Here is a 14100-nt window from a genome sequence, read left to right on the forward strand (position 1 = left end):
AGTTCAATCTCTGCTACAAAAAAAAAAAAAAAAAAAAATTATAGTGAACGCCTGTATATTACATAACACCTAGAGTATACACTTAATATTTGCTATATATTTTACCACATACCTATTGATCTCTTCATCAGTCCATCTTTAGATTCATCTTAAAGTAAGTTGCATGTATCAGTACACTTCATTCTAAAGCCTTCAGCATGTATGCCATTTCCTAGAACCCAGTGTTTTTTGGAGGGGTGAAGGGTAAATTTATATATCACAAAATGCATAAGTCTTTAGTGTGCCATTTGTAAATTATTATGTATAGATTTTTTTTTTTTTTTTTTTTTTTGGTACTGGCAATTGAACGCAGGGACACTTTCCCAATGAGCTACATCCCCACCTTTTTTTTTTTTTTTTTTGAGTTTTCATTTTGAGACTAAGTTGCATAGAGACTAAGTTGAAAAGTTGAAGAGGCTGTCCTTAAACTTGCAATCCTCCAGTCTTAACCTCTCATGTTGGGATTATAGGCATGCACAACTGTGCCCCATTAACAGCATAGTTGTTTTTTTTTTCTTAATTGTAGATGGACACAATACCTTTACTTATTTTTAGGTGGTGCTGAGGATTGAACCTAGTGCCTTACATGTGTGCTAGGCAAGCACTCTCCCCAAGCCACAATACCAGCCCCAATAGCTTAGTTTTTTTTTCCCCCCTTTTTTTTTTTTTTTTTTTTGGTGATGGGGGTAGCAGGAATTGAGCTCAGGGCAAGCTGAGCCACATGCCCAGTCATGTTTAGAGGCAGGGTCTCACTGAGTTGCTTAGTGCCTCCTCTCCTGTCTTAGCCTTCTAAGCCACCGGGATTACAGGTGTGCGCCACTGTGGCCCAGCAACAACAGCATAGTTTTTAAAGGAAGTTTAAGAAGTATTCTTAGAACATTTTTTTTAATGAGAGTATTTTTTTAAGGCTATTAAAAGAATTTTTGCTATTATCGGACTTTTGAATATATAATGAAGTTGGGGGTGGTGTTGTGGCTCAGGAGAGAGTGCATGCCTATAATCCTCGCAATTTGGGAGGCTGAAGCAGGAGGATCTTGAGTTCAAAACCAGCCTCAGCAACTTAATCTTATTTTTTTTTTTGGTGGGGTTCTTTTTTTTTGTCTTTTTTTTTTTGGAACTGGGGGTCGAACCCAGGGCTTTGCGAAAGCAAGGCAGACGCTTTGCCACTGAGCTACATCCCAGCCCATTTTTTAAAAATTTTTTTATTTTTTTTTAGTTTTCGGCAGACACAACTGTATCTTTGTATGTGGTGCTGAGGATCAAACCTGGGCCACACGCATGCCAGGTGAGCACACTACCCCTTGAGCCACAGCCCCAGCCTCAGCAACTTAGTGAAACCCTGTCTCGAAAAATAAAAAGGAGGGCTGGGACTGTAGCTCAGTGGTAGAGCGCTTGCCTCCCACGTGTAAGACCCTGGGTTCGTTCCCCAGCACCACATAAAAATAAATAAAAATAAAGATATTGTGTCCATCTACAACTAAAAAAAAAAAATGTTAAAAAAAAAAAAAAGGAAAAGAAAAAAAGGAGTGGGTATGTGGCTCAGGGGTTAAGTGGCTTCAATCTCCAGTACCAAAAAAAAAGAGAAGGGTGAATGCAGCCCAGTGATTGAGCACTCGTGGGGTTTAATTCCCAGTATTGAAAAATAAATAAAATAATACACTAAAATGCGTTCCATTAGAAACTGCTTCCAGTTTTGGATTAGAGAAAATAGCGATTCTCAAATGCTCTTTAGTAAGTTGAGGAAGTTCTGCTAATTAATGGAAACAAGTGCAGTAAAGGCAAATATAAATATAGAAAAAATTGAAGACACTGTGTGATAGTAGAGGATGCAAATAAATATATATTACATCATTTATCCAGAAACACATGTGTGTTTTTTTGTTGCTTTGTAAATGTATTTGTATGTATGCACTACAAATTTTTCCTCATTCATTGGAATTGTCAACAATAAGTACAGCATTTTATAAAGTTAAAGAGTAGAGGAACATACAGATCCCTTTAGTATTCTTTGAAAAACAAACACTGTCAGAATACAACAATCAATTTCATTAAAAAAAAACTGGAAATGCTTTAGCATAAATTCAATGTCTTTGCATACGCCAAATCAGTAATTAATAGTGATTTTATTTGAAATGGGTAAACATTCAGGGAGAAAGTACATGTGGTTTTTTTAGGTTATATTTTGCTCCCTATATTTTTCTTATTTGTTGTCCCTTCTCTCCCTGTTTTCTATGGATAGACTTGAAACTTAACTCGTGTTTGTATTACTAAAATAACCAAATGGGAAACCAAATGTCCTATTAATGATAGACTTCTGCCAGCGTGATGGTCTGAAGTCCTAGTGAATGGGGAGACTGAGGTTGGAGGATCAAGAGTTGGAGACCAGCCTCAGCAATTTAGCAAGATTCTGCCTAAAAAAAAAAAAAAAAAAAAAAAAAGTTTCTGTTCCAAAATTGAAGGATTTATAGCAAGATTGTCATGTTGAAAAACTAAAATCATTGTTTTGGGTATTAGAGATTGAACTCAGGGCTTTTTACATGCTAGGGAAGCTCTCAAATCACTCAGTTACATCCCTAGTCCAATCTAAATTTTCTAATGCATGGTAGTATCTAGCATTACTTAACATTTAGGGTTTTAGGCATTTTCTCCAGGATAGAAGTGTTTTATCTCAACTATAATTCAAGTAGAAAACATACTCAGTCAAATATTTACAAAGAGGAGTATTAGTTTTCTTAACAGTGAGTAGATACTTGATAAATCTATTTAATTACTTTTTCTTTTGCACCAGGGATATGGTGTAAACACTAAGCCATATCTTCAGCCTTTTTTATTACTTATTTATTTGGTACCAGGGATTGAAGCCAGGGGTGCTCAACCACTGAGCCATATCCCCAACCCTTTTTATTTATTTATTTTAAAATATTTTTTTTAGTTGTAGATGTACACGATACCTTTATTTGTTTATTTTTATGTGGTACCAGGGATTGAACCCAGAGCCTCACGCATGCTAGGCAAGCACTCTGTCACTGAGCCACAACCCCAACATTATTTTTTATTTTTTTGTATTAATTTTTAAAAAATATTTATTTTTTTAGGACTCAATACCTTTATTTTGTTTGTTTATTTTTATGTAGTGCTGAGGATTGAACCTAGGACCTCTCATGAGCTAGGTGAGCGTTCTCCGCTGAGCCATAACCCCAGCCCCTTATTTTTTATTTTGAGACAGTGTCTTGTTAAGTTGCTTGTGGTCTTGCTAAGTCGCTGAGGCTGGCTTTGGACTTCGATCCTCCTGCCTCAGTCTCTGAGCCACTGGGACCTTTACAGGTGTGCACCACCTTGCCTGGTGTTTTTTTCTGTTTTTTTTTTTTTTTTTAATTTTGAGACAAGACCTTGCTAAGTTGCCTAGGGCCTCACTAAGTTGTTGAGGCTGCCCTTAAACTTGTGATCCTCCTGCCTCAGCCGTCACTCTCAGCTTTCTGGGATTACAGGTGTGTGCCACCATGCCCAGTGATTTAATTACTTTCAATATTTTAACTAATTTTTGAAATGAACTTCCAAAAGGAGTATAGATAAAAGAAGACCATGGCTGCTGTCACGTGAGTTGTTTCCCTTACATATATATGCTGTTCATTTTGATTCATGTTAGTTTTATCAGTGCTCACAGATAAAGGGAAATACTGATCTGAAACGGGAGCAATTTGTTTTAGACTAATGGGCAAATTATGTTTGTCTAGTCCCTTTTTTTTTTCAGTGCTGTGGATTGAACCCAGGTTCTCCTGCATTCTAGGCAAGTGTTCTTCTATTGAGCCAGATATATGATATCTCCATATCCCTGTTTGCATTTCTCACATTGATGTTTGAACAGATTAGGCTTTGGTAAAGAACAAAAAGAATTAATGGGACTGGTGTTTCAATTTGAAATAATTTGCCCCATAGATTTACCAGATTTTAGGCTCAGGTTGTAGCTCAGTGGTAGAGTGCTTGCCTCTCATGCATGAGGCCCTGAGTTCGATCCTCAACACCACATGAAAACATACATTAAAAAAAAAAAGATTTATCAGATTTTACTCCCCATTCTTCCTTAAGAAGAAAATTAATTGAACAAATAAATTGAATATTTATTTTTTAGTTATCGGCGGACACAACATATTTGTTTGTATGTGGTGCTGAGAATCAAACCCGGGCCGCCCGAATGCCAGGCGAGCGCGCTACCACTTGAGTCACATCCCTAGCCCCCAATTTTTTTTAAATATATATTTTTTAGATGTAGATGGACACAACACAATGCCTTTATTTTTATGTGGTACTGAGGAACCCAGGTCCTGCCCGTGCTAGGCGAACACTCTACTGCTGAGCCAGAATCCCAGCCCACCTTGTCTTAATTATGAGTTCCTAAAAAGTTGATTGGAAATCATTTTATATGAAAAGGATACAGGAACTATCATATATATATGTTTTTTTTAAAGAGAGGGGGAGAGAGAGAGAATTTTTTTTTTTAAATATTTATTTTTTAGTTTTCGATGGACACAACATCTTTGTTTTTATGTGGTACTGAGGATCAAACCCGGGCCGCCCGCATGCCAGGCGAGCGCGCTGCCGCTTGAGTCACATCCCTAGCCCCAGGAACTATCATATTTTTTAAAAACTTTTTTTTTTTTTTTTTTTTTTGGTAGTACTGGGGATTGAACCCAGGGCCTTGTGCATGCAAGGCAATCACTCTTTCAACTGAGCTATATCCCCAGCTCTTTTTAAAACTACTACTACTTCTTTTATTTTTAATATTTATTTTTTAGTTTTAGGTGGACACAATATCTTTATTTTTATGTGGTGTTGAGAATTGAACCCAGTGCCTCTCACATGCTAGGCGAGCGCGCTACCACTTGAGCCACATCCCCAGCCCCAGCCTTTTTAAAAATTTCTAATGAATTATTTTGCTAAAAAATTTTCTCTAATTTGTCTACTTATGAATCCTAACTTTTTTAACATTGGGGGTTTGTTTACTGTGTGCACAACTTTATCATAAATTAAGAGTACAAAGAACAACATATTTTCCGGGAATCATGCCAATTAAATAGCTCCTTGGTTTGATTAATATAACTACCTTTATTATAGATTATGACTGTATCTTTTTTTTTGTTTTGGGTGCTGGGGATCGAACCCAGGGCCTTGTGCATGCAAGGCAAGCACTGTACCAGCTGAGCTAAATCCCCAATCCTACTATTTTATTTTCAATTTATCAAAGATTGAAGCCAAAATTCTGAAAGTAAGCATTTGTGGGCTGGGGATGTGGCTCAAGAGGTAGCGCGCTCGCCTGGCATGCGTGCTACCAGGGTTCGATCCTCAGCACCACATACCAACAAAGATGTTGTGTCCGCCAAGAACTAAAAAATAAATAAAAATTCTCTCTCTCTCTCTCTCTCTCTCTCTCTCTCTCTCTCTCTCTCCTCTCTCACTCTCTCTTTTAAAAAAAAAAAGTAAGCATTTGTGAATATGGCTATTTATTTGTTTTCCAATGTGGGAAAGAAATGTATTGTTTTGTCTTCCTTCATTTAAATAACGAACAATTTTTAGTGTTGTATGACTCAAATATGTTTTTGTAGGACATAGTTCCTCTTATCCATTTTTTTAAATGAACCTTGTATTTTAGGATAGTTTTAGATTTATAGAAAACATTGTTTTAATACTCAGGATTGAATTTTGGGGTCCTTTACCACTGAGCTACATCCCCAGTCCTTTTTATTTTGAAACAGGGTTTTGCTGAGTTGTCCAGACTGGCCTTAAATTTGCTATTCTTCTGCCTCAGCCTCCTGAGTCTCTGGGACTATAGGCATGTGGTATCATGTCCAGTAATTTACAAAGAAATTGTGAAAGTGCTATGGGGAGTTTTTATATACGCCTATATCCAGTTTTCCTTGTTGTTAACATTATATTAGAGTGGTACTTTTGTTATAGATAATCAATATGGAAACATAATTATTAATTGAAGTCCAATAATTTATTCAGATCAGTCTTTACCTAATATCCATTTTCTGTTCCAGGATCTTAAGCATGATATTACATTTAATTTCCATGTCTTCTTAGGCTCCTTTTATTTGGGCTGGTTTCTGAAACTTTTATTTTGATGATACCTAATTTATTTTTGGATGGATTTACTCAAAATGGGTTTAATACTTTAGTTCTGCTGGGTGCCATGACACATGCCTGTAATCCCAGTGACTCAGGAGGCTGAGATAAGAATATTGCAAGCTTGAGGTCCTGGGCAGTTTAGCAAGGCTCTTAGTGACTTGGTGAGACTCTCTCAAAATAAAATAGGCCTGGGGATGTAGTTCAGTGGTAAAGTGCCCTGGGTTCAATCCCTGGTACCAAGGAGAGAAAAAAAAGTGAAAGTTTTCCATAGCTTTGGTTATCTGCTTTCTTCAGTATATTGCAATAGTCTATCCATTTTAAACTGCCTTTTTCTTTTCCAGTAGGAAATCCATGAAGTCCAGAAGTAGAAGTCCTGCATATTCAAGACACTCATCTTCTCATAGTAAAAAGAAGAGATCTGGGTCACGAAGTCGTCATTCCAGTATCTCACCGGTCAGGCTTCCACTGAATTCCAGCCTGGGAGCTGAACTCAGTAGAAAAAAGAAGGAGAGAGCAGCTGCTGCAGCTGCAGCAAAAATGGATGGAAAGGAATCAAAGGGTTCACCTATATTTTTACCTAGGAAAGAGAACAGTTCAGTGGAGGCTAAGGATTCAGGCTTGGAGTCTAAAAAGTTACCCAGAGGTGTAAAATTGGAAAAATGTGCCCCAGATACTGAACTGGTGAATGTAACGCATTCAAATACAGAGGTCAAAAATTCTGTAGATACAGGGAAGGTAAAGTTGGATGAGAACTCTGAGAAGCATCCTGTTAAAGATTTGAAAGCACAGGGAACAAGAGACTCTAAACCCATAGCACTGAAAGAGGAGATTGTTACTCCAAAGGAGACAGAGACACCAGAAAAGGAGACCCTTCCACCTCTCCCCATAATTACTTCTCCTCCACCTCCTTTACCAACTACTACACCTCCACCTCAGACACCCCCTTTACCACCTTTGCCTCCACTACCAACTATTCCACAACAACCACCTCTGCCTCCTCCCCAACCAACATTTAGTCAGGTTCCTATTCCTAGTAGTTCAACTTTTCCCTCTTCTACTCATCCAAGGACATCTACTCTGTCCTCTCAGGCAAATTCTCAGCCCCCTGTACAGGTTTCAATGAAGACTCAAGTAACTGTAACAGCTGCTATTCCACACTTGAAAACTTCCACGTTGCCTCCTCTGCCCCTCCCACCCTTGTTACCTGGAGATGATGACATCGATAGGTAAGTCCCATAGTTAACTGGAAAAAAATTAACCCTTTTGATCTAAGTGTAATGTGTTTTCTGTTTTTAAACTTTGTCAAAACTAATGCTCTTTGGCTCAGGAGGTTGAAGCAGGAGAATTGCGTGTTCAAAGCCAACCTTGGCAATTTAGCAAAGCCCTAAGCAACTTAGCAAGACCCTGACTCAAAATAAAAAATAAATAAATGTGGGGATGTGGCTCAGTGGAGTTTAGCACAGTGTGCATATCTATAATCCAGGTGACTTTGCTAGCTAAGACAAGCAATTGCAAGTTTGAGGCCACCTACAGCAAATTAGCGCAACCCTATCCCCAAATTTAAGTAGTCTGGGGACATAGCTCAGTGGAAAAGCACCCCTGGATTCAATTCCCTACTAGTTCAATTAGTAGTTTTTAGACCCCCCCAAAACTACTAATGCATGGCTATTCAGATTGCTTTTATGAATAGAAGTGCTTTTGAGGTTTGATTCCCTCCCAAGTGGAAAAGTCCATATTTAAGATATAACTACTTAGGAATAAAGACTTAGGAGTTGAGGCCTACTAAACCCATTTTCATAGGTTTATTGATAAGGCTGTTTTTTTTTTTTTTGGTGGTGGTGCTAGGGATTGAACCCAGGGCCTTGTGCATGCAAGGCAAACAGTCTACCAACTGAGCTATATCCTCAGCTCTGATAAGTCTAATTTTGATTCAGATTTTTTTAAAGTATTCCTCTGTTTTTTTGTTTGTTTTTTGCAATGCTAGGATTGAACTCAGGTCCTCATACATGCTAGGCAAACATCCTACCACTGAGCCACATCTGCAGCCCTCATCTGTATTTTTATTTTCAAAATTTTAGTGTCTTTAGAAAAATAAACAATATAATTAAGAATCCTATGCTCTACTTAGTTCACCAATTATTAACTTTCTGTCACATTTATTTTATTTCAACCCTTTTTATTTTTCATTTTGAGACAGGGTCTTTTTTAGTTGCTTAGGGCCTTCCTAAGTTCCTGTGGCTGACTTTGAACCTGTAATCCTCCTGCCTCAGCCTCCTGAGTCTCTGGGATTAAAGGTGTGTGCCACCATGCCCAGTCTATCACATTAATTTTAACTGTAGTTATGATATTCTATATATATCAGTATGTCTCTCCTAATAGTAACATATTCCAGTATAACCACAATACTTCACTACCTTTAAAAATTTTAGCATTGGTCAGGTACAGTTGACACATGCTTATAATCCCAGTGACTCAGAAGACTGAGGCAGGAGGATTGCCAATTTGAGGCTAGTCTTAGCAATTTAGCAAGTTCTTAAGCATCTCAGCAAGACCGTGTCTCAAAATAAAAAAACTATGTTGTTCAGTGGTAAAGCACCTCTAGGTTCAATTCCTAGTACCAAAGGAAAAAATAAAAAAAAAAAAGATTTTTTTCAAAGTTATCGTATAAGGTACAACTGAATGAATGATATGTAGAATCTTTGCTAATTAGAATACAATTCATAACAGAATGATGAGAATAATTTTAATGAATTATTTGAGTATTGAAAACTGAGGTGATTATGAAACATGATTCTGATTGTATGAGTAGAGTAAATGGAAAGGAAGAAAAAAGTTTGTTTTTTTTTGTTTTTGTTTTTGAGACAGGGTCTTGCATTATTGTCCAGGCTGGACTCATACACTTAGGTTCAGTGATCCTCCTACCTTTTACTTCCAAATAGCTGGGACGCCAGTATGCACCACCAAGAACAGCTCTAGAATGTTTTAAAGAATTACTCTGACCAGGTGTAGTGGCACTTGCTTGTAAACCAGTGAATTAGAAGGCTGAGGCAGGAAGATCACAAGTGCAAAGCCAGCTTCAGCAACTTAGTGAGGCTCTGGGCAACTTAGTAAGAACCTGTCTCAGAATAAAATAAAAACCAGGGTTGGGGATGCAGCTCAGCGGTAAAGTGTCCCTGGGTTAAATCCCTAATACCACCCCCTTTTCTCCTCCAAAAAAGGATGACTGCTAGGTACAATGCAAAAGACTATGGTCCCAGGGACTGGGAGACTGAGGCAAGACAATCACAAGTTCAAAGCCATCCCTAGAACTTAGTGAAAGCCCTGTCTTAAAATAAAAGATCAGAAAAACCAGGAATGTTAGGCTGGGTTGTGGCTCAGTGACAGAGTGTTTGCCTTGCATATATGAGGCACTGGGTTCGATTCTCAGCACCACGGAAAAATAAATAAACAAAATATATTGTGCCCATGCAGAACTAAAAAAAAAAATATATATATATATATATATATATATATATATATATATATATATATAAAAGCTGGGAATGTAGTTCAGTGGTAGAATGCCCCTGGATTCAGTCCCCAGTAATGGAGAAACAAACAAATAAACAAAAAGAATGGCTCTATTATTATTCATATAGTTGTCAATCTGATTTTAAGGAAGAGTTCCGCACACATCTTTCCCCCGTACCTTTCCTCTCCTTTCTTCTATGCTAGAGATTGAACCCAGGGCATTTTGCATGCTAGGTAGACAGTTGCTCCATCTCTAAGCTACATTCCCCACCCACCCCCCTTTTTTAAATATTTATTATTTTTAGTTGGACATAATACCTTTATTTATATGTGGTACTGAGGATCAAACCCAGGGTCTCACACATGGTATATGAGCGCTCTACCGCTGAGCCCCAGCCCCAGCCCCAGTCCCCCTCATCCCTTTTTTTTGTTTGTGTGACAGATCTTGTTAAATGACCCAAGGTGGCTTCAAGCTTATCATGTTCCTACCTCAAACTCCTAAGTGATTAGCAGTACAGGCATGTGCCACCATGCTGGCTTCCACATGTTCTTTCTTTTTTTTTTTTTTTTTTAGTTCTTTCTAATATTAATAGGTATTTATGAATTCTACTCTATCCTGAGAACTACAAAAGAAAACAAACCTTTTTTTTTTAAATATATACCTTTATTTTATTATTTTTTAATGTTGCTGAGGATCGAACCCAGTGCCTCACACATGCCAGGCAAGCACACTCAGTACCATTAGGCTAAAACCAGCCCCCAAACAGAACCTTTTTATGTAGAAAAAGTTGTTTGGGGTACATAGAATACGTTTTATAGATAAAAGATACATGATTTTATCATTTTTGTTGGAAAGGAAGTAAGTAGTTCAGCATTATTCAAAGGAATCCTATATCCACAAAAATTTCATTATGAGTTTACATAGTGGTTAGGATCTGGCTAAGAATCATGATTTTAAAATGCTTGCTTGAATTAACCAATCAATAGGTAGCTATTGAACTTATCATGCGTAGAGTGTAGATTTTGTGAGGTGGAATGATTTTGATACAAGACACAGGAATTTCTGTTTTAGATTGTGGAGAAGGGTAAAGTAGGACCATTCAGTATTTACTTATATGTATGTGTAGCTATGTTGAGATTATATTTGAGAGAGAATGAAGTAAACAAAACTATATTTGTTGTATAGCAATTCTGATTCGAAAATGTATTTTATTTCCTAGTGCAATGTAATTATTTTTAAAAGGTGTTATTATTGTTAGTTTTTTTATATATAGGTAAATTACTGAAGATAGAAAAATGGAAATTAAAATTTTTTCCATTATCAATTTTATTTTTTTGTACTGGGCATTAAGTCCAGGATCACTGTACCATTGAGCTATATCCCCAACCTTTTTTTTTTTTTTTTTTGGAGATATGGTTTTTTTAAGTGGCTGAGGCTGGCCTTAATCTTGTGATCTTCTGCTTCATTCTCCGCAGTGTCTGGGATTACAGACATGTACCACCATGCCCAGTGTGCTTGCATTACTCTTTAAAAGTGTATCTCTAAAAGTATTGGGTTCTTTGTAGAAAAGAAAGGATAAGGAAGTCAGCCTCAGTCATTTAGCAAGACCCTGTCTTAAAAATTTGAAAGGATTTAGGATATAGCTTAATGGTAAAGTGTCCTTGGCTTCCACTCCCAGTAATGCAAAAACACAATTTAAAAATGAAGGGATGGGGATGTGGCTCAAGTGGTAGCGCGCTCGCCTGGCATGCGTGCGGCCCGGGTTCGATCCTCAGCACCACATACCAACAAAGATGTTGTGTCCGCCGAGAACTAAAAAATAAATATTAAAAATTCTCTCTCTCTCTCTCTTTCTCTCTCTCTCTCTCCTCTCTTACTCTCTCTTAAAAAAAAAAAATGAAGGGATTATATGATCATTCACATTTGCTTTATTTTGCTAGAAGAATGTGCTTGGATCATTTGTTTTGTTTGTTTCTTATTTTTATTTTTTTAATGGACACAATATCTTTATTTTATTTATTTATTTATTTTTATGTGGTGCTGAGGATTGAACATAGTGTACCTCACAAGTGTGAAGCAAGCGCTCTACCTCTGTGCTACAACCCCAGCCCCTTTTTTAGTTGTAGTTGGACACAATACCTTTATTTTATTTATTTATTTTATGTGGTGCTGAGGAGCAAACCCAGGGCCTTGCATGTGCACAAGCGCTCTACCTCTGAGCCATAGCCCTAGCCCCAGTTTTGTTTCTTTTGTGGTAATGAGAACTCAGGGACACTGTACCATTGAGCTACATCATGGCCTTCTTGATACCAGGGATTGAACCTAGGGGCACTCAGCCACTGAGCCACACTGCTAGCCCTATTTTGTATTTTATTTAGAGACAGGGTCCCACTGAGTTGCTTAGCATCTTGCCTTTGCTGAGGCTGGCTTTATTTGAACTGTCTCAGCCTCCCCAGCTGCTGGGATTAAGGTGTGGGCCACTGTGCCTGGCCAGCTTTTTAATTTTTTATTTTGAGGATCTTTATTTCCAGTCCCTACCTCATACCAGGGATTGAACCCAGTGGGTGCTTAACCTCTAAGCAACATCCTCAGCCCTTTTTTGTTTGTTTGTTTTTTATTTTGAAACGATCTCTCCAAATTACTTAAGGCCTCACTAAGTTGCTGAGGCTGGGTATGAACTCTCCTGCCTCAGCCTCTTGAGCTGCTGGGATTATAGGCATGCATCACCTTGCCCAGCTCTGTTTTGAGGATCTCACTAAGTTTCTGCTTCAATCTTCTACTGCATCTGGCTTTAAATTTTTTAATACAAGTTTGCAAATACCAATGAAATAACTTTTCTTTTGTATGTGTCATTGAACCTAGGTGCTTAGCCACTGAGCCATGTCCCTTGCCCTTTATTCATTGAGATAGGGTTTTGCTAAGCTGCTGAAGGGTCTCCCTAAGTTGCTGAGGCAGGCAGGTTTTGAACTTGAGATCCTCCTACTTTAGCCTCCTGAGCCTGTGGGATTATAGGCGTGCATCACCACACCTGGCTGAAATAACTTATTAAATAACCTACTTTGGGGAAAGGTGGTAAATGATCATTTTTTCAAGTAGTTTATACCATTAAATTTGAAAATGGACTTGGGATGTAATCAGTAGGAGAGCACTTGCCTAGCATACATAAGGCCCTGGGTTCAGTTCCTATCAGCAACAACAACAATTGAGAAATTAAATCCTTTTTGATGGTTTATAAGTAAATTGTGTATTCTTATTTTTTGGAAGTGTAGAAATTGAACCCAGGGCCTCATGCATGCTAGGCAAGCACTATACCACTGAGCCACACCCCAGCTCACATATTGCATATTCTTTATTAACAACAACAGAAAATATTACAAATCTTTACTTTGTATCTAAAATTAAATCTCATTATCATAAATTCATATGTATTATCCAGATTCTAAAATTTGGCCAGGAAATTAACACTTTTTTTTTTTTTTTTTTTGGTATCTGGGATTGAATTTGGGCACTTGACCCCTGAGCCACATCTTCAGCCCTGTTTTCTATTTTACTTAGAGATAGAGTCTCAGTTGCTTAGCCCCTTCCTGTAGGACTTAACATTTCCTAGCACTAAATCTTCAAGTAATGACCTTTTTTTGGGGGGGAGGTGGGGGAGTTACCAGGGATTGAACTCAGGACATTTAATCATTCATTGATCCACATCCCCAACCCCCAATTTTTTTTTTTTTTTTTATTGGTATGGGGTTTGAACTCGGGGCCACTCGACCACTGAGCCACATCCCCATCCCCAACCCTGTTTTGTATTTTATTTAGAGACAGGGTCTCATTGAGTTGCTTAGGGCCTTGCTTTTGCTGAGAATAGCTTTGAACTTGTGATCCTCCTGTCTCAGCTTCTTGAGCTGCTGGGATTATAGGTGTGCACCACTGCACCTGGCCCCAGTCCTTTTTGGAGACAGAATTTTGCCAAGTTGCTTAGTGTCTGAATTGCTGAGGCTAGCTTTGAACTTGAGATCCTTCTGCTTCAGCCTCCCAAAATACTGGGATTACAGATAGAGCCCAGCTGGAGTAATGACTTTTTTTTTTTTTTTTTTTTTTTTTGTGGTACTAGGTATTAAACCCAGGGCATTTATTTATTTTTTTATTGATACTAATGGCACATGTTCTACCCCTGAGCTACATCTATAACCCTTGATAGTTTTTATTTTAAAACAAGAATTTGCTGAATTGCTCAGGTAGCCTCAAACTTGTGATCCTTCTGCCTTCGTTTCCTGAACAGCTGGGTTTATAGTTGTGTACCACCACTATTCTGGCTTTGAAGGATTGATTTTATTTTTATTTATTTTATTTTTAAATTTTTTGCAGTACTGGGGATTGAGTGTGTAGGGGCACTTTATCAATAAACTATTGGCCCAGCCCTTTTTCAT

At 37.9% G+C, this 14100-nt stretch overlaps 1 protein-coding gene across 5 annotated transcripts in view; it reads left to right on the plus strand.

Annotated features, from left to right (window-relative positions):
* The window catches only part of Cdk12 (cyclin dependent kinase 12), an 84600-nt gene that overhangs the window by 3081 nt on the left and 67419 nt on the right, over positions 1-14100 (plus strand). For 4 of the 5 annotated variants that reach the window (XM_077800573.1, XM_077800576.1, XM_077800577.1 and 1 more), the window contains exon 2: positions 6507-7391. In XM_077800573.1, the coding sequence (XP_077656699.1) occupies positions 6507-7391 (885 nt within the window). The remainder of the gene's footprint in view (positions 1-6506; positions 7392-14100) is intronic. The other variant, XM_077800575.1, reaches the window with a different exon arrangement.

The sequence above is a fragment of the Urocitellus parryii genome, chromosome 7, assembly GCF_045843805.1.
Source record: "Urocitellus parryii isolate mUroPar1 chromosome 7, mUroPar1.hap1, whole genome shotgun sequence".
Lineage (NCBI taxonomy): Eukaryota > Metazoa > Chordata > Mammalia > Rodentia > Sciuridae > Urocitellus > Urocitellus parryii.